Source organism: Aspergillus lucknowensis (genome assembly GCF_044049455.1).
Source record: "Aspergillus lucknowensis strain CBS 449.75 chromosome Unknown BJX67scaffold_4, whole genome shotgun sequence".
Classification (NCBI taxonomy): domain Eukaryota; kingdom Fungi; phylum Ascomycota; class Eurotiomycetes; order Eurotiales; family Aspergillaceae; genus Aspergillus; species Aspergillus lucknowensis.
In genome coordinates, this window is record NW_027263548.1 from 786,859 (window position 1) to 806,714 (window position 19,856).

Below are 19,856 nucleotides of genomic sequence, written 5' to 3' on the forward strand. Positions count from 1 at the left end.
CAAGTGCCGACGAGTGTGAATGCCGTGATGCCGTGATCCCACGGTCGCAGCCAGGATGCTCTGCTCGGATGCTAGGATGTTGCTCCATGGCGGGGACGAGGTTCAGCGGTTCACTTCAAATTCTGAAAAAACTCTGAACGGCTCATATTTGATGCTGTGGGCCTGTTGATCGCTCTTGCGAGCGGATCCAGTAGCACAAAGCCTTTGTTGGACTGACCGGGCATCAGCTCACACGCACACAGAAAAATGGATTATGATTGTTGAAAAGTCGACTGAAATCGTCCCCTCTGGCAGGCGACCGCGACCAGACCGCAGCGAGTCCAGCCGCACAGAGATCCACGGACACACGCCCAGCCGAGGAGAGATGAGCATCGACCGTCCCCCGGCCCTAACAGCAGGCCTAGCCCCAGTTCGTCGAGACTGCGGGGTCTGAAGCAGCCCCCGAATCCTGTTGTCAGCGCGATTGGCATCGTTTTCGCCTGTTTGGGGGTGTGCAGGCCCTGGCTGCTTGCTTATATCTGGTCCACGCCTCTCGTCTCCCCAGATGGAATCCTCGCTCGTGCCCTCAATTCTGGGGAAGCTCCCTCCACAATTGTGTCCTCGACTGAGTTTGAGATCGATGTCTCTTCCCTGATGTCTGTGCGGCCTGGCGTTGGTGGACTCCCAGCCCCTATTCGACATGGAGACCAACAGCTCCTACGCGCAATGCCCCGAGCCGTTCATTCCTGAACTGTCCGTCGCGACTCGCCGTGGATGTGAGTGCGATTGAGTCTGGGGTATTCCAAAAGATCACTGACCGCATAGATCTCGACGGGCGTTGGTGCCATCCACACGACAATGGAGACACCATCGTCTCCTGCTGCTTCCCCTGTCCGATCACCGACTGGCGATACTCCGATGGTGCGGCTGGTGACAATTGACAGCTGGCAATTGCAGACGCTGACGCGGACAGACTTCTCCTCCGCCATGGTGCCCTGGATTGGGCTGGCCGTCCTCGTCATCATGATCGTCTCTGCCTTGACCTTCATAGTCCTCCCCGTGAGCGCCACGCAGCGGCATTACCTGACCACGAGTCCGCTGATGGGCTTTATTTTCATGTCGGTATGCGCTCTTAAACCTTGACAGCGTACACGGATGCTAAGAAAAGAGATTGCCTTTATCATCCCCCTCAATCCCTCCGTTGAATACTGCTACGACGCAATCACCCCGAACTACTGGCTGTCCGAGGCCAACTGCGCCGCCTCGGGGGCCCTGCTTCTCTACGGCGTCTGGGTCCTCGTCATCGGATGTACGTACTCGCGATCGAAGTGTATCCCCGGCTGACCGTGTAGGCTTCTTCCGCTCGCTCTCGCTGTACCTCCAACTCTGCTGGGACGTCGAGCCCGGCACCAAATTCCGCGCCGTCTCCATCGCCTGCATCTTCGTGGGCTCGCTCGCCATGCTCGGCATCGTCCTCGGCGTCTCCGGCGTCTCCTACCAAGTCGGCAACATGTGCTACGTCAGCTACCCGCGCAGCATCGGCTCCTTCTGGGGCCCCCTCATCGGCGTCGCATTCATCTCCTTCGCCCTGCAGCTCTTCATCATGGCCTACTGCATCCGCGGCGTCCTCGCCCAGGGCGGTGCAACCCACTCGCCCGACCCAGCAGCAGCAACAGCAACAACGGCGGTCATCGCCTCGCGCCCGCCAGCCTCCACACGCGTCTGGCGCATCCTCCAGCTTCAGTGGCGCGCTATCGCAATCGCCTGGCTGATCCTGCTATACGTCGTCTACGTGGGCCAGTCGGTGCTGCGGTTCCGCGGGGCCTCGGAGTATCCGTACGAGGAGCTGAAACCCTGGATCGACTGTCTCGTTCGGTCGAGAGGCGACCAGGAAGCCTGTCTCGAGCCTGCGGCGAAGATTGAGCCGAACCAGGCGACTGTTGTCTCGGCGCTGGCTCTTCTTGCTGTACGTCCCTGCCTCATCCTCTCTTTCATCTGTCCCCCCCCCTTCCGTGGAGACGAGCTAACAGGACTTCTTAGTCCGGCGGCTTCTGGGGCGCCGTCTGCACAGTCCGGTGGTCGATGGTGCGTGCCTGGATCGATTGGGCGAAGGATAAGAAGGATGCTGTGGCCGCGCTGCTCCGCGGCGACGGACGACGAGGACGACGAAGCACGCGCCAGAGCGATCTCGAGCGCGTCTCGAGTGACGACGACGGCGGAGGCGGCGACGACAACGTGCACTCGCTGCGGACGGTGTCTATTTCGTCGCCGACGCCGACGACGACGATGACGGGGACGACGCTCGAGGACGTCGACCGGCTCTACGGGACGAGGAAGTACCATGCGCCGCAGCTGAGCTTTTCGGCGCCCGGGCGCATCAGTGCGCTGACGGGGAGCACGGTCACCACGACGATATCGAGTCATAATACGTACGACCCTAAGGGGGGTGGTAAATGGGCGGACTGAAGCTGCTGTAGAATACAAGATTATGAAGACACCTGTAGTCTTACGACGTGATGATATGCATAAAAAAAGGTGTATGCCAACGTAGTTCTATGCAGATAGATACTATATATGGTAAATTTTTTTTTTCTCACCTCGGCAGCCGAAACGGATGCGCCTCTGTATTCAGCACAAACTCATCCAGACTGACGAGCCCCGGCTCGCCAAAGATCAAATACAGATACTTCAGCGTCTCCGCCATCCAGAAGCTCTCCATGCTATCCTCCTTCTCCGGATTCCGGACATCCATCACATCCCGCACCGCCGCATTCGCATACTCCGTCCGCGTCACCGCATCAATCGCCTCGAACATCTCCCACGCCGCCTCGCGGTACCGCTCCTCCCCCGTAATCCGGTACATGTAGAAGACGCTCTCGACCGCCTCAGGACGCAGGTTATACCGCTTGTCACGGACGGCCGTGAAGACCCCGCCCTCCTGCCGTTCGTCCCAGGGACACTCGACGAGCGAGGGACACGCAGAGAGCGAGAACATCTCCGGCATGATGCCCAGCGGAGACTCGCGGTACAGCCAGACGCAGCCGTCCGTGAGCTTGCGGGCGATCGCGACGTGCGTCTCGTTGCCGAAGAGCTTCCCGCCGAGCGCGTACATGCCCCCCGCGAAGCAGGAGAGGTGCTCGCTGCGAGTTTCCATGTTCACGGAGGAGGTTGTTGCGTGCGCGACGCCGGACACCAGGATGTCTGCGCTGTCCGGGACCATGGGGCGGAAGAGGAGCGTGTCTGCGCCGGTGTTCAGGGCGCCTTCGTAGAGCCGTTTGTACTGCGGGGCGCGGCCGACGCCGCCGAGGAGCTGGTAGGTTTTGGCGAGGTATTCGTAGGCCGAGTCGGCCATGCCGCCGAAGGTGAAGGTCGAGCTGCGCGTGAGGTCGGGCTTGGAGACGTCCAGGGCGACGGGCCAGAGGCCCGGGATGCGGGTGCGGTACTGCTGCTCGTCTAGCACGTCGGTGATGCGCGAGATCGCGTCGAAGTATCGCGTGTCCCCGGTCAGCTGGGAGAGGCGGGTTAGCTCGAGAGACGAGGAGGCGACGTCCGCGATGGTGCCCTGGGAGGCGGGGAACTGCTCCTCGCCGCCGGCGGCCTTGTGCGGGTTCCAGCGGGTGACGGGCATGCGCGAGGGGGTGTCGAAGGAGGCGTAGATCATGTCGCCGATTTGGATGGCCTTGTCGAGGAGGCGTGTGTCGCTGCAGCCGGAGAGGTCGTAGGCCGCGAGGAATCCGCCGAGGTAGCGGATTGTCGTCTCGAAGAGGTTGACTGTGCTTGCGGACGAGGAGTGCGGGCTAAAGTCGACGTCGAGGAGGGCCGTGACGGCGCGCTCGAACTCCTCGGGCATGTCCATGATCAGGAGCGTGTCGAGGTTATCGACCAGGGTGGCGCCCCAGCCGCCGAAGGTGTTGCGCCAGGAGCCGGAGATGGGCCGGAGCTCGTCGGCCTTCCAGGCGTGCTGCTCGTAGGAGCGCCATGCTCGCGTGAAGGTCTCTTTTATGCGTGCCTGGCGGGCTTTGCGGAGTTCTTCGGACTCCGGTGTCGGCGGGGGGAAGGAGTGCTGGATCTGGGGGAGGGCGATGGGGCGTTCGGGAGAGAGTGGGATGGGGTTCTGTACGGGGTAGCGGACGGGGATGTCGCGCCAGCTGAAGCCGTTGGTGTTTGTGCGGTTGTAGGGGGGGTCGGGGGGCGTGGCGGGACAGAGATTCGGTGAGAGGCGGCTGGCGACGGGGAGGACAGTGGCCGATGGAGTGTTGCGGCGGAGGAGGACGAGGAAGAAGAGGAACGCGGCGGCGATGGCGAGCGAGCTCGAGTAGCGTTTATTGAGTATGGCCATTGCATCCCACTCGATCTTTTGACCTCGAAGAGGTCGAAGAGGTCGAAGAGAGGTCGAAAATGCTGCGGATCGAGCAGTCAGAAAACCCATGTCAGGCAGCGGATCCACAAGGCCCCTGAAGAAACTTGTGCGTCAATCCGGGGACGCTGTAGTTCTTCGTTATTGGCTCATCCGGGACCGCTAAAAGCCCAAAACCGTGGCGTTGGGCCGAGATTTGGGTCCGACACGAGGTCCGCAAGGAATGACGCGATCCATGCTCGTTGATGTCGATGCAAATGAAGATAAAATACAGCTTCAACAGTGGTTCTTCATGGTGTGAGCAACTTTAGATGTTAACTCTGGATTGTCAGCTCCGTCCCGCGCGAGATATCGATCTCGTGAGCTATATATAGAACTCGGAAGGCGCACCGGAACCTGACCAGGCGTCCAACGCCACGTGGCAGTGCTGAGATGTTCAATTTTTCTGCCTGCCTGTCAAGGCGTGAAGATGCTGTTCTGTTGATTTGGAAGCTCGGTGTCCGAGTTAGGGTTAGGTTGTCACGGGAGGCAGGTCAAAGAACTTAGATAGGCTATTGCGAATGTATAAAGATATATATAGAGAGACTGCCTCGATTATCCTCTAGCGAGGTGCATTAAGTACAGGCGGTCGAAGAAAATTACTCCCCGAATATTCACTACCATCTCTAGTAATAGAGAGGGTTCTCCGGGTCGGTGAAATCGAAAACAACAACAGAGTGCGGCTTCGCGCCGCCACGGTTCGCAAACTCGCGGCTAAAGTCGATCGACCGGTTGAAGTTGAGGCTGCCGTCGTCGTTGATGTCGATGTACAGCGCCTTGAAGTCCGCCGGCGTGTTGATCAGCCCGATCTGCCCCGTCTGCACGAAGTAGTCCGTCACCGCGATGTGCTTCTGGTCCGGCGTCACCTTGATGTAGTGTGGGCCGATCGTGGGCTGGTCCTCGTCGGGGTCATCGAGGCGCTTGACGTTGTCGAGGTCCGAGATGTCCAGCGCCGCGATGTGGTTCGCCGTCGTCAGGCTCAGGTAGATGAAGCGGCCGTCCTGGGTGATGTCCGTGTAGATGGCCGTCGTGTCGCGCGCCTTGGGGCCCAGGTCATAGAGGAGCTCCGCGACGCCGGGCTTGCCGTTGGCGTCTTTACGCTCGGGGTAGATGATCCAGACCTGGCCGAGGTGGACAGCTGTGGCGAGGGCAGCGCCCTCCGGGTTGCCTGGGATGAACTTGACGTCCTGGATGCCCTGGCCGTCGGGGATGGTGATGGTGTTGAGGATATGCTTGGTCTCGAGGTCCCACAGGCGCAGGGTGTTGGCACGGCGGATGCCTGTACTGGGCTTGAGGATGCTGATGGGCTCGACGAAGTCCGAGGTCAGGATGTAGCCGCGCTCCCAGTCGATGCTCAGCCCGTGCGGGGAGAACTGCTCGCCCAGGATGTTGAGCAGGCCGTCGATGTCTTCGGGCCACTCATGGATGATGTTGAAGTCGGCGTCCGTCTCGATGAGGCGGCCCGGGGAGGTTCCCACGGCGGAGCCCATGTAGGTTATGTAGAACCCGCCGTCGGGCTTCGCACGGATCTCGTCCGCAATGGAAGAGAGAATGGCCCTGTTGCTCTTGTGGAACTTGGGGCGGTACGGGTTGGACGTGTCGAAGTAGAACGCGGTGTCCTGGCTTGTTAGCTACGTCTGAAAACGAGTTGAACTCGACGTACCTGAGTCTTGAGCAGAGACAGAAGGCCACCTCCGATGAGGAACTTTCCGTCGAGGGAGGGCCCCAGGTGGTGAGGGTCGTTGCCGCTGGAGGGCACATCAGTCACCCACAGAAGGGTGCCAAAAGTGTCATCGTCCAGACTGTAGGTGGCCAGGAAGTCCTTGTGCTGCTTGTCCCCAGCACCAGTCCAGAAGTATCCAATCTTCTTGGGCTTGATGTCACTTGCCTCAAAGGGCGGGCTGTCCAGAGCAGGGGTGGGGACCTGCAGGATGGGCAGGGGAGGGACAATGTTGCCCAGGGCCTCAGTGACTCCAGGGATGCTAGGAATCAGAGGAGGGAGAGAGATCGAGAGCGCCGACCCGAGGGAGGCGAGGGGGATCAGTTGGATCAGAGCGGACTTCATGGTGCCAGTCAATAAGGAATGGAATGAGCGGATGATCTCTGCGAAGATTTGAGCAGATTATCGAGGGAGACGCCCTTTATAACTTTCCGACTTTCCGTCCCTTGATTCTCTCGAGTCTTTGAGTTCTTCCTGAATGTCCTCAATGTGTGCGACATCTCTGCCCCAGAGCACGCAAGGTTGATAGTTCTATGTATCTTCACGATCGAAGAGATATCGATCGCCCTGTGGTCCTCCCAGATTCGGCAGTCATCACCTCCCGCCATAGCGTGATTCACCACAGAAAGCACGGCCATCTGGTTCCTGCGGCTGGTCGATGTTCGGGGCTGCGATGTCGTGACTCGATGTCGTGACGCGGGCTAGGCGAAGAGAAGTATGGCTGCCACGCTAACAGGGCTGAAAGGACGAACGCCGGGGGGTCCAGCACGGAACAAGCAAATGAACACGGACGGCTTGACTGATCTTGTCATTTCTATGACCAATACAAGACTTGTCATCCCGCACTTGGGGGTTCGGCAGGTTCGTCGAGAACACTAGGCTGGGGCTGCTGGAACCGGTTCGCTGGGCGGGAAGGGACCAGGTTCCAGGGCCGCGAACGTATGCACAAGAGGGTTGTTTCTCTGGCAGCCTTGTCTCTGCGCAACATTCCTCAGTTGAGGGCTGGAGAGTGTCAATGGCGCGGATGCCGCCGTGAGACTCGTGGAGAAGAGCTTGTCATATGGCCAGACGCAGATGAACAGAGTAAAAAACCTCCGCAAAAGAAAGTTCAATAAAGATGAACAAGAGTCGTCGAAGAATACATCATCCGCGCTGCACAGGCCCTAGCAGCACCTCCGGCCCTATCAGGCCATACTAGACCCTGCCAGGCCCTGCGATCGACAGCGAAGAAGCGGGGATATGGGCAAGGGCCGGCCCTGCTTGTATAACGACATGCTTGGCACGCATGGTGAAATCGCCGCCCTCAATAGCGTCCACCGGGATTCACTTTTAAAGCCCGATGCAGGGCACCAATGCCTTGCCTCTTTATCCGAGAATGCAGTTCATCTGAGCTGTCGATCGACCGGACGATCCAATTTCGGGGATTGCACATCCGCAAGGCGTCAGGAGAGGTGCAGATGTTGTGATTCTCGCAGTGATAGATCATTCTGCATCATGCCAGGTCCCAATATCGTCGTATAATACTTGCTCCCGCCCGAAGGAGCAGCCAAGCGTTGCAAGCGAGACTCATTTCCCTCTCATTGCTGGAACATCATGCACTCCAAGCTTCTTCTCCTGCTTGCGGCAGTCCCCTCCCTGCTCGCCTCGCCCTCTCCTGTCAAGCGCTCTAGTTTCAGCAGCGGCCAGCCGATTGATGGCAAGGGCAAGGGCGCTCCTCTTCTGGGTCAGAAACTCCGTTTCCCTTGATACTTCATGGCTAACACCACGCAGGAGGCACCGACCACTACCGCGACGTCCAGAACCCCGACAACCTCGGCGCCCAGTCGACGGACAACGGCTTCGTGCCCAACCTGAAGTGGAGTTTCTCCGACTCCAAGACGAGGCTCTTCCCCGGTGGCTGGGTGCGTGAGCAGGTCATCCAGGACCTTCCGCAGAGCCATGACATCTCTGGGGCCCAGCAGCACCTGAGCAAGGGCGCCATCCGTGAGCTGCACTGGCACCGCGTTGTACGTAACTCTCTCCACCCGTTTCATACATATCCTAATGACGTAGGCCGAATGGGGCTTCGTCTACGAAGGCTCCCTCCTCCTGTCCGCCGTCGACGAGAACGGCAGCTGGACGACGGAGAAGCTCGAGACGGGCGACATCTGGTACTTCCCCAAGGGCGTTGCCCACAACGTGCAGGGCTTGAGCGACGAGAACGAGTACCTCCTTGTCTTTGACGACGGCGACTTTGAGAAAGTCGGGTAAGCTGCCTGTCACCACCGTACCCAGCTCCAGCTGACAGAGCAGCACCACCTTCATGGTCGACGACTGGATCAAGCACACCCCGCGCGACGTCCTCGCAAAGAACTTCGGCGTCGACGCCTCGGTCTTCGACACCGTCCCCGAGAAGTTCCCGTACATCCTCAACGGAACCATTCCCGAGGAGGCCAACAACGTGCCCCAGGGCACCCTGACCGGCAACAGCTCCTACGTATACCACACCTACAAGCACCCCTCGGAGCCTGTCCCCGGCCAGGGGGGTACCTTCCGCCGCATTGACTCTAGGAACTTTCCTATCTCGAAAACTCTGGCGGCTACCATTGTTGAGCTGGAGCCGAGGGGCCTGCGAGAGCTGCACTGGCACCCTAATGTATGTCCTGCTGAGTGAACTCTAACGATACTTCGATTGATACTAACCTCCCAGGCCGAGGAATGGCTCTACTTCCACCAGGGCAAGGCGCGCGCCACCGTCTTCATTGGCGACTCCAAGGCGCGCACCTTCGACTTTGCTGCCGGCGACACTGCCGTCTTTCCTGACAACAGTGGTAAGTCCGCGCCATCCTGACCCTGCCACCCGGCTGAAATACTAACTTTTGCAGGCCACTATATCGAAAACACGTCCGACGACGAGAAGCTGGTCTGGCTCGAGTTCTACAAGAGCGACCGCGTCGCCGATATCTCGCTGGCGCAGTGGCTGGCTCTCACCCCTGCGGAGACCGTTGCGAACACGCTGAAGATCGACATCGAGGTCGTTAAGCAGATCAAGGAGGAGAAGCAGCTGCTGCTCAAGGGCAATAACTAACCATCTAAACCTTGTAATCCTGCGATTCCCACAGTGTGATCCTCCTGTCTGAACATATCGTGTCTATAATTACTTTAGCCGCAGCTTGGTTAATTACTTATTGATAATACTAGGAATATTCGCAGTATATTGTCAACCTTGCAATAGTCTCAGCTACAAACTAAATAGACCCAGAAGCTACCACAGTCCCTGCCTTCCCAGTCCGCGGGTTCGTATAGCTAGCGCTGGCTTCGACATTCCCTGACCCATCCACAGAATACACCGCGACAGCAAAGCTATCAGCAGGAATCGACGTCGGCAAATCAACCGGGTTGAGCGTGAAACCCTCCCCAGACGCCTCAAACGACACATCGGTAAAGTCCACATCGTCAAAGTTCGTCACGTTCAGCGAAACCTGCCCGTCTGCACCAGTTATCTCCAGATACCCATCCGCCAGATCCTCGCTGTTCGAGACAGGCCGCCCTTCGCGCTTACCAGGGAGCACACCAGCCCGGTACGCAGCCCTCTGCCCAGCCATCGACGTATCCGTGATCGCCTCGACGACATAGTTCCGCAGGAACGTGTTTTCCCTCCGCCCCGTGTGGTCGGGGAATCCGTCCAGCGTGTCCCCGACCTTCCCCCAGTTGTCGATCACCGTGTTGTACTCCGTGCCCAGCGTCTCGCTCCAGTCATTCGGACTGTACCACCCGCCGTTTGAGAAGCACGCGTTGCCCGCGTACGTCATGTTGCTCGACCCTTCGTCCGGGTATATCCCGTACCCCCCGGCGGAGTCGTAGACGTAGTTGTCGGCGATGATGGTCCCCAGCGCGCTGGAGAGCGTGTACACGGCGCCGAGGTCCGTGTGCGAGAAGCCGTAGTTGTGGACCAGGTTGCCCTCGATCAGGTTGTCGTGCAGCGTTGTCGGGTCCTCATACAGTGGCTGGTAGTTGTACAGGCCGCGGTTGATGTACTCCTGGCTGCCGCCGGCGTCGTTGGATCCCCAGCCGTAGCCGTGGCAGATGCCCGAGTAGGGGGTCGTGTCGATGTCGTTGTGCGCGATCGTCGAGTCGTGCAGGTACGTCGCGAGGATGTTCACCGTCGAGCTGAACAGCGCCGAGTTGTTGTAGAAGATGTTCCCCGAGATCGTGATGTCCGAGTTTGTCATGCGCTCGTCGCTTGGGTGGTGTGCGTCTGCTTGGATCCCCCCCGCCGTGATGCTGTTCCCCATCACCTGTGTGAAGTAGCCGTCCTTGATGGAGACGTGGCTTGCGCCGAGCCCGACCTCGGAGATGTGGGCGTTCGCGTCGTTGCCGATGCCGATGCCCCCGGCCCCGAGCTGCGTGTAGCTGCACCCGGTCATGGTGATGTTCGTCGCGGCGCTGATCTGCACGGCGCTGGGCATCTGCCACCAGTGTGGCCGCGTCGCCTCGAACTCGGGGTATGTCGTGTTTGGCTCGATGTAGCCGCCTGTTTGCTGGTCGACGTAGCCGTGTCCTTGGCCGGGGAAGAGCCAGGTCGAGTGAGCCTGGGAGAGTGAGTATGCGCTGGCGCCGCACCTGGGGGTTGTGGACACTTACAAACACGAGGCCTTCGAACGAGATGTCGTGCGCTGGATCGTCGTATGTCCCGCTTACGGATATGAGAGTCTCCTGAATACCGAGATACGTCTCGACAGCACTCATATCCTCGCCGTCAAGCGGCATGTAGTATACGACACCCTCGTCAGAGTCAAGATAGAACTGTCCGCCCTCTGTCAACAACGCCCGAGCATTCTGCACCCACACCCCAAAGTCCGCAAATGGGTCCGACACCGTGTCATACCCGATGATCTGGTTCGCCCAGCCCGTCTGCTTCATCACGAGCTCGTGGTCGCCGACCGAGTCAATGGGCGCATACCGATCCGTGAACGAGTTGATGAAGCGCACTTCGGCGTTCTCAATGCCAGGCGTCGACGTGATCCAGTCGTACGCAGAGGACGTCCATGTGATGCCCGTCTCCGAGTACGCGAAGTCCTCGCGGTTGTCGACCTTGCGTCGCGCGTAGTTGGCCGCCTGGCCGTCAACGTAGAGGTTTCGCGACGCGGTGCCGACTGGCACTTGCGCGGAGTACACACCATCCGATTCATCTGTCCATCCCTCGACCTTAAGACCGCCGGAGAGAGTAGCGTCCGAGCCGACCCAGCGGACGGTGAAGCCGTTCTGGCCGGAGTCGGCGGCGCCGAATTGCAGTGGCTCTGAGAGGTTGTATGTTCCACTGGCAACGTTCACTGTGATATCCTCGTCCATCTCGTCCGTCAGGGCACGAACGGACTCCTGGGCCTTGGCCAGAGTCCGGAAGGGGGTATCAGCCGAGGTGCCATCGTCGTTGTCGGAGCCGGAGGGGGAGACGTAGAGCTCTGTCGCTGATGCGAGCAGCGCGAGCGGGAGGGTGAGAACAGCCCTCATTTCCGAAATTGTCTGGCGCGGGAAGTGGATGTGGTTGTTGATCTGGGCGAAAGTTGTCCCTTATATACGTGTGGATGCGGACATTAGGCTAATCGAAGCTCCGTGCGGATCTGCAGGGGAAACCTGGGGTAAGGCCGGAGAACTCCACCGGGAAATTGGGTCGGCTCGAAGTTCGAGGCTAATGAGATAGGCATCGGGTTTTGGGAGCCTCTGGCTGGTGGGCCATTCCGATGGGGACTCGGCTGATTTTCTCGGGTCTTTGTGCTGCAGAAGATCATGAAACTGTTGCTGAATTGGATAGAGTTGATTTTTACAGCCCGGGCTGAAAAAGGAAGGTTGGTAGGAAGTGAATACAACAGAACACTTGAACGAGCGTAGAATCTTCATCTCATCCGTCCCCTTCTGCTCCTGCCCTCCTCCCTGCCCTTGGCAGACCTCTTCCTACTATCGTGGCCGCCGGTCCCAGTCCCACTGTTGCCAGACCCGCCAGCTCCATTGCCACCTCCGTTGTTGTCCCCCTGGGGGTCGCACTCGATCGACCCGCTGGACCTCTTCTCTGGGGGTTTTATGCAGCCGAGTTTCTTTAATCGGGACAATCCGCTTGGGCCGTTGACCCCGTCGCGGTCTGGGGTTGTCGAAGCCTGCCACATTTGTTTCCCCTTCAAAGGCTTAGGTTTGCGTCGGAACAAGCGCTTCGCTGCCGTAATTCGAGAACATGGCGAGTCGTCCTCGGAGATTCGAGTTTGTCGTTTCTGACCAGGGCGATGGTGACGGTCTTTGGACCCCTGCGAGTTACTTCGCACAAGCTGAATTTGGCTCGTAAGTTCCGGTGGGGGCCGCTGAGGCTCTGGTGTTCGGAATCTGTTGCGCGTTGTTGACCCTGCTCGTTCAAACTGCGACTGTGAAGTGTAACGAGATGGAAGCTGTGAGGAGCTTGAAGGTTTCTTTGCTGACGTAATTTTATCCTGAGTAAAAAAAAATTAGATTCACTGTAAGGGCAAATGGTAAATAAGTAAAGGCAGGCAATAAGTGGATTACAGAAAGGTAGCTGGGGGGGGGGAGTACAGAGTAGGAGGGATTGGAATCTTGATTGAAGAGAAGGGATTTCACTTCGTCGAAGTCCTCGAAAAGTGGACTGAGAGTCTTTGGTCTTAATCTGCGCCTCTCTCGGGCAGGGGACTTGAAAGGCGATCCGAGTTGCATATTTCTTGAAAACTTGTGCGCTGCTTCGACGTTTTCGAAAAAAGAAAATGGTTGTGACGCGCGTGTATTCTCCAGTTCCTTTATATGCGAGAGTTATAGGAAGGAGAGTGTGATCCTACCATTCCACCATGCTATTGGTGGACTAAGAGCTATGCTAGGATACAACAACTACCGTAAACAATATAGATGCTAACCAATATCTTCATTCCTAGGGGTTTAGAGGCAACCATTATTTAAAGTTGAAGAGTTATGTACTTCAACTCAAGTCCCTAGTTATTTAGGCTCGCCTCCTTATGCTCAGTGGAATGTGTCAGGGTCCATTCTTCGGCATGTTGTGGAACCCCAGCCAGCCCCTGGGAAGGAGACTCTCCAGTGGTCTGGTACCTGCTTTTAACTCTACTTCAGGATTCTAGGTAGCATCAGTGGTACCATATCACGGCGTTTCATTCTTGAAGTTGAATATAGTTCAATATATCATTGTTCAAACTCAAGATGCATGAAAATGCTTCTTAGATAGTTTCCTCCCAGCCATGCAGATCGTCAACAAAATCACACTGTTTTTTGAAATGGACACAATGTTGCTTCGGGAACAGGTATAAGCAAAGTGCTGCTGCATTTGAATATCCTGCGTTAGTTGCTCTGCGGTTGGACGCAGTAATAGCACCAACTCACGTTCATTATGACTTGACTAGTTATATGCCAAAGATTGTGTAGTAGTAAAGACTCAGGGGATAGTTTAGTGAAGTCAGATTCTTTCCATTTGCTTGACTCCACCTTAAGTGATGGTTCTTTCAAGATTTGCCTCTGCTGCGACAATAATGAATGGTACAAGGTTGGTTTCGAATTTCTGTCCGATTCGAAGAGCCCATAGAGCCAGGTAATATATTTCTTCGTGAGTTCATAAGGAAGGGGTAAGGGATGAAGGAAACTAACCACTATAGTAGTGTTGCTGACGAAGATGGTAATAGGTTTGATTTCACCAATGCTCTCCAAAGGGCGTTTTCAAGTCGGCACCAACCCCGCGACTCCGGCTCCTTTATGCGGAATAGATGACTCCTCGTTGCCCAGAGCTCTCCTAGCTCCCATTGATATGAGAGATACTTAACATTGGCCATAGGGGTCCTCTTCTACTATGATATCGTGACCAGAGACAGGTCTCATGCCATGTGCTTTATTGAAGTTCCTCCATTAATAAAGACTTGAGGAATGGATTATGGAAAGGCACGTGCGAAAGAAGCCCAGGCTCCACATGTGAAGTAAAGGAGAACGCTTTCTGCAAAAAACGGATGATTGACTTGCCAGGAACTGGCGTGTACGCGGAGTGGTGATGATATACCATTATAGTAGTTCTAAGATGAGTAGTATCTGATTAGCTCTCGCATGCCTAACAAGTCTATTCCCAGGAACAGTTGCATGTTGGCGAGACAAATTCAATTTTCTCTATAGTGAAGTCTTTCCGGGTGCGGAGAGATTATGGCACCACATTCCGGATGGAAAGTGAGGCATAATATCCGGAAGCGAAACTTGGATTATAATGAACGTCTAGTGGCCTTTAGTTTCTGATGGGTAACCCTCCGATTGCAGGCTAACCCTAAGCGCAGGATTCCAACCCTGCTGGCGGAAGATGAGTATATAAGGGAATTTTTATTTGCTCTTGTTTGAAGCTTTATGAATTAATCAGGGCAAGAGAATGGATAAATGATTATGTCATTAATATTTGAAACCAGAAGTACATGTTTTTAAGCAAAGATTCTTTGCTCCGGAAAAGAATACTTAATGGTTTCTCAAGGGCTTTTGCATGAGGAGCGATTGAGCCGATTCTTGCATAAGGGAGGCATGGTTTAAAAAAATTAATTTGAAAGGTTGAATTCGAAATTGAAATGTTCAATTCAGTTTGAAAAGGTGTGTATGAGCTATAGAGGTGCGAGTGTTGTTCAACCTCAACCCCTCTGTCGCCTGGGCCTCTAACCTTCGGTGAATTAAGGCCAGCGCTCCATAAGTGTCATAACATACTGGTCACCGATATCCTGTGCTTCAACCTAGATTTTCAGTAATGTATTCATAATATCTGAGTATGAAGAGAATTCTTGCAGCTGAGAGGGAATTCAGGATGCTATTGTTGGTGTCTTCGCGTTCTTCGCCTTCCTCAAACGGCTTGAACGTGCTCGAGGTGGCCAATCGCAGCCGGCGACCCGCGTCCTCATCTTCATCGCCATCCGCATTCGCGGAATGAAGGGGGAAGAGAGACTGATACCGGTTGTTGTTGTCCGACGCAAACTGGTCCGCAAAGATGATCCCAGTGTCCTCGTCAAGGAGGTCTTCTGATGACCACTGTGGCGGGCGGAGCACCTCCACCGAGGATGTGGGCGACGGCATCAACGATGGTTGATTGGCTGCCCATCGGGCCATGATAGAGTCGGACTGTGTCTCCGGCACGTCTCCGCGATACCTAAGGGTGGTAGAGGGCAATCGGGCGATGGTCCTTCGTTCGCTACTAAAGCTACTGCTCCGCGTGCAGTGACTGCTGATGGAGACTCTGCTTGGCAACTGCGGCGTCATAAAAAGCCCTTCATCAGACGAGTCGTCCTCAAAAGCGAATGGCGACCCGTCCTTTTCTTCATCGCCATCCCTGGCCTCGACAGCGATACACTGCACCACCTCGTTTTTGAAGTGGACGTGCCGCCGTTCGTCTGGGGACACCATGCCGGGCAAGGATGTGGTTGTCACGGTGCCTCCGAGCGAGTACAATGAGCTGCCCGTGCGATGGTGGAAATGGTCAAGACTGGTGTTGGTGCGGTTCAGCGGTGCCCGAGCCTGACCTATCTCGGCCTCTTGCGCCTTCAGAATGGCCCCAGCATGCTGCAGAAGTGTGTGCTGCGAGAGCGACCGCTGCAGGATGGCCTCGGATGTGGTCTTTTTCTTCAAAATCGGTTTGCGATCCGGGCATGAACTTGGCGTCGCGGTCGGATTTGGGGGCGACGCAACTGGCACCATCGCACTGTCGCCAGGTTTTTTTAATGGCCCGTAGAGCCAGGTGACATCGCAGTCCTTGTGCCTAGTTCCCTTATCAGTCACAAGGATCTTCCACCATAGGTCTCAGAACCTACCAATTCAACTTCTCAGGTGCAACGGTACCGAGACTTTGCTTTACCTTGGCCCAGGCTCTCCAGGACGCGTTTTCCAGGCGGACTCCATTACTATAGACGGCCTTGCGGCCCGTCACGTAGCGCCAGGAGGCCCAGAGATCTTCTTCTGGCCACTTATAAGAGAGGTAATCGACATGCCGTGATGGCTCCTCCTCCACGGATATGTCATCCACTGCCGAATGTGAGGGAGGCATTTTCCGCCCCAGGGACCAATGGCATATCCTGGAGTAGAGTGCCCCGGCGTGATTCTTATTGTCTTAGGAACTGTTGCCATGCTTGGAGGAAAACGAATCTGTACATTCTAGCATTCTATTTTTGTAAAATATTTGGAATATGACAGCCATCCATGTCGATCTACAGGGCATTGGCATGCCACATACCTTTCCCTGTCGTCAGCGGAGATGTCGCCGTAGTATCAATAATGAACGCCAAACAATGGAGAAGCAAGGGGAGAAAGGAACTGCCCTATCCAGGCATTTCTGGCTATAAATTATTGCTTCTTCCTTCCTCTAACACCAACCGAACCTTCCTGCTAACGGCCATTGATAAACTTTCCAGCCGAAATACGACTCCCTAAAAACGCACTTTCAAGCGCTTGTTGCATCATGGCTTGGAACCAAGGAAAGCCACTTGTCCTTAACTTGGGCTCCGAATTGCCACAGTCTGCAGCTTCAGCAGTGCTGTACTTTGCCCGCTGCTTCCTGCACGTGGCTGCTACGCAGCTCTTTCTCACCGTCCGGAGCGTTTACGAAAGAATGAGTGTGTTTCTCCTATCGCTCACTATATGCCGGCTGTGGGCAATTAGTATACTGCTTCCCGTCTATATTGCACAGGTTTCGTTTCGTCTCATTCCAACCGTTCTTGGAAATATCTGGTGCCTTATTTTGCCGTGGAATAAGCTCATCGAAGACACTGAAGCATACAGAAGACAGTGGGCGATGCAGGCTCAACTTCAACTAGAAGGAAAGTATATTTTCCGAGATGATGAGATTGTTAGAGTCGACCGATCTGATAGGCAGTGGATGAATGATACCCCATGGCATGACAATACTGAAGAGTTCTTCGTCTGTGGCGCAAGAGTTAGATTCGTTCATTTGAGGCCAGCCGCCATCGATAGCAGCAAGAGTGGATGTTTGCCGAAAAAACCCGTGGTATTTCTACATGGAAGTCAGAGCTGGAGCTACATGTGGAGAAAGGTGTGTCAAGACTTCTTACCCATTTTGGTCAAGTGATACTGGGTCCAGATGGACAACAGTGCTCGTATGTTAAGCCGCCAGAGGTGCTGATGTTTACCCATATATAGATTATGATCAAACTTCTTGAAGAGGGCCATGAGCTTTATGCGCTTGATTGGCTCGGCCATGGACGGAGCGACAAACCTACGCACCGGGATTCCACTACATTTGAGCTTCACATGCAAACGTTAAGGGCCTTTGTCAATCATGTGCAACTCAGGGACGCCGTGCTAGTAGCACATGGTTGGGGTGGGTAAGTAAATTTTCATTTCTTTGCCATCCACATAGCAAGCCTGTACTTCACACATTTCCACCAGCATCCTGCACTTGCCTTCTTTTTTTGACAAAGTAGTAACGACATCGCAGGTGTGTGGCTCTATGCTCTATCCCCCATCTTCCCTCGTCGTCATGCAGTGGCCTCTTCCTCATTAACTCATTCTTTCCGCATCGACCTCACGAGATGAGTCGAAACAGTTGCCTTCTCTACGGAGTCTGGTTTCTCTTGACTAGCGTCTTGAAAGGTTATGTGTCTGAATCCACCATCACGCGATTCATATCTCCAGAAATTTCGCAGAGAGATAATGAAGGCTATGGAGGAGCTTACCAGCACATAGCCGCCAACACTGGACCGAGCTTCGAGCATTTTGCACATATAGGCACCGGAATACCGCACTTTATACTAAGGGATCTTCGAGAGACACTGCTGTGGAAAATTTGTGAAGCCATTTGTGGTCCGAGAAACTTCAGCGCGTTGAACGCGCTTGCTCTTCTATCGGAAAGGGACGAGAACGCGAGACGTTACTGGCAAACGGAACGGCAAGGTGATTCGAATGAGGCCACAGAGAGCAGTCTAAAGAGTATCGTGGTAGTTGGAGAGTGTGATCCACTGGTGAAAGATTACAAGGAGACCCTTGTGAATGTCATTGGCAAGAATAACATGGTGGACTGGGCGCTAGATGGTATCCGCCTCCAAAATGCAGGTCACTATCCCATGGAAGATAGGCCAGAGGATGTTGCGCGATTGATAGCTAGATTCGCCTGATGTTGCAATGAGGATAGCTTGGTCTGTGCGAGCTCTCTCCCAGGTCTTGGAGCTCTGCACCCCTCATTATCTTTAATACCGCCAATTACAGGCGTGGAAACTCTTCACATGGGTGATCCAAAGCCCTTCCGTCAATGTCCATGTTGGTAGCGTTATGCGTAGCTGCGAAACCCGGTCACAGGGCGGCGCGTCCGACCTCGGAGTCGCCGCATCTTTCAACCAGAGCATGAGATAAATTAATCAGGCTTTCTGCTGAGTTGGGCGCAATTTTCCACTTCACTTGAAAAAGAAATTTAAGCTCCAGCACGGCTAGTTCCGTTGGACTCATTCTGCCTGTCCGATCGTACGTCTGGTGTTATGTATATTCCATCTTCTGCAACTTGGATAGATACTTTGAAGGACAAAATCTGAGAGTATTAAGCGGATGACTGTCCCAACAATATATAATTTTCTATTAAGTATGTCTAAAAAAGACAAATCTATAGTATTGTACAAAGAGTGCAAAGACCCCTAGATTACTCACAGACATTCTCCTGCAGGTTCGCAAACACCTCTAGATTATTCATACTATCACTCTCACTATCGCGGTATTCCCCTTTGACCCCTCAACAATTGTCGGCTACGGCTAGTATTGGGTGGAAACGGCGAGAGGTGATCTATTAGAGGGTCTAAGCTAGACATGAGAAGTTGATGAAGGTAATGAAGGTGATGAAGAGGAAAGAATCTATCTCAGGAACAAAACCCATATTTAAACCAAAGAGAATAAAGGAAAGCGGTAAACCCCACAGTAGCTTCCAAGGTTCTCGCTTCGCTGTTATCCCTTGGAAAAGAGCCCTGGAGCCCTCCTGCAGTTTCCTTTATCGACCAGTAGGCTTCTTGAAAACAATTCTTGGTCCGCAGGACCTTCGAGAAGAATTCTCTGCGGGCCAATAACAACCATCACCTAACTCCCCTCCCTAGTCCCGCTACCATAATCAACCATCTTCAAAATCGTCCTCCCCTCCGCATCCCTCATCGCAGACCAATAAACCGGCCCAAACCCACCCCCTTCAGGAGTAACAGGAACCATCTCTACCCCCGTATTCTCCGCGAAGAGCCTCTGCACATAGTAGCTCATATTCAGGATTGTCGTATGCTTGATCATAGTGACGGTCTCAGGCCCTCATCATAGCTCTTGATAAGGGCCCATACACACTTCACACGATTATGTCCGAATTGCGCTCGCAGTCCAGTAGGAAAGTCGACTCGGCGCACGCCATCCCCAGTATCTGCGCGCTAGTCCTGTCCGTTTGGCAATTGGAGGAGCGGGAAAAACAAGGCCCCGTAATCGAACCCATCAACCCACACGCACGAGCGGCGCTTGTTCCTGGAGACGAAGGTAAACCAATCATGGCTTCTGAGCTGCCCGCGGCGGGGCCATCAGTTACCACTTGAGGGATTTGGCAGCTTTTCCAGTGATCCTTCAGCGGAAGAGATCTCGGTGCCCTTCCGTTCCAATCAACGACCCTGACGAAGGCGTTTCCAAGTTTCAGTTCGATCCTGTCGGCATCTATAAGTAAGCTTGGGGAATGGTGAAACAGGGCATGACAGACCTGTCGGTTATTTATTGGCCCAATCAGCAGAGTGTGGACGCTGGCTCATCTAT

At 55.0% G+C, this 19,856-nt stretch overlaps 6 protein-coding genes across 6 annotated transcripts; 2 read left to right on the plus strand and 4 right to left on the minus strand.

The window, feature by feature from the left end:
* Positions 1–679: 679 nt before the first annotated feature.
* BJX67DRAFT_377781 (uncharacterized protein) lies at positions 680–2,445 on the plus strand (the record flags this gene model as incomplete). Its single annotated transcript, XM_071032195.1, has 6 exons — positions 680–755; positions 805–900; positions 953–1,101; positions 1,150–1,288; positions 1,332–1,945; positions 2,020–2,445. 6 exons carry the CDS (start codon positions 680–682, stop codon positions 2,443–2,445), a joined length of 1,500 nt encoding a protein of 499 aa, XP_070890157.1.
* Positions 2,446–2,501: 56 nt separating this feature from the next.
* On the minus strand, positions 2,502–4,657 carry BJX67DRAFT_343757 (glycoside hydrolase family 47 protein). The gene has a single exon (XM_071028184.1). It carries the CDS (start codon positions 4,406–4,408, stop codon positions 2,573–2,575), a length of 1,836 nt encoding a protein of 611 aa, XP_070890158.1. The 5' UTR covers positions 4,409–4,657; the 3' UTR covers positions 2,502–2,572.
* Positions 4,658–5,001: 344 nt separating this feature from the next.
* Positions 5,002–6,440, minus strand: BJX67DRAFT_377783 (uncharacterized protein; the record flags this gene model as incomplete). The annotated part of the gene is made up of 2 exons (XM_071032196.1): positions 5,002–5,994; positions 6,039–6,440. 2 exons carry the CDS (start codon positions 6,438–6,440, stop codon positions 5,002–5,004), a joined length of 1,395 nt encoding a protein of 464 aa, XP_070890159.1.
* Positions 6,441–7,688: 1,248 nt separating this feature from the next.
* Positions 7,689–9,277, plus strand: BJX67DRAFT_389885 (RmlC-like cupin domain-containing protein; the record flags this gene model as incomplete). Its single annotated transcript, XM_071034561.1, has 6 exons — positions 7,689–7,818; positions 7,866–8,101; positions 8,148–8,341; positions 8,388–8,730; positions 8,785–8,905; positions 8,960–9,277. The coding sequence occupies 6 exons, from the start codon at positions 7,689–7,691 to the stop codon at positions 9,160–9,162; spliced, it is 1,227 nt and encodes a 408-aa protein (XP_070890160.1). The 3' UTR covers positions 9,163–9,277.
* A 45-nt stretch (positions 9,278–9,322) lies between these two features.
* On the minus strand, positions 9,323–11,585 carry BJX67DRAFT_377785 (pectin lyase fold/virulence factor; the record flags this gene model as incomplete). The annotated part of the gene is made up of 2 exons (XM_071032197.1): positions 9,323–10,666; positions 10,719–11,585. 2 exons carry the CDS (start codon positions 11,583–11,585, stop codon positions 9,323–9,325), a joined length of 2,211 nt encoding a protein of 736 aa, XP_070890161.1.
* Positions 11,586–14,822: 3,237 nt separating this feature from the next.
* On the minus strand, positions 14,823–16,128 carry BJX67DRAFT_377786 (GATA-like domain-containing protein; the record flags this gene model as incomplete). The annotated part of the gene is made up of 2 exons (XM_071032198.1): positions 14,823–15,843; positions 15,896–16,128. 2 exons carry the CDS (start codon positions 16,126–16,128, stop codon positions 14,823–14,825), a joined length of 1,254 nt encoding a protein of 417 aa, XP_070890162.1.
* Between the last annotated feature and the right edge of the window lie 3,728 nt (positions 16,129–19,856).

What these genes read in the sequence shown, in the direction of transcription:
- BJX67DRAFT_343757 (XM_071028184.1), bottom strand. Translation starts at nt 4,408, where the DNA reads ATGGGTTTTCTGACTGCTCGATCCGCAGCATTTTCGACCTCTCTTCGA.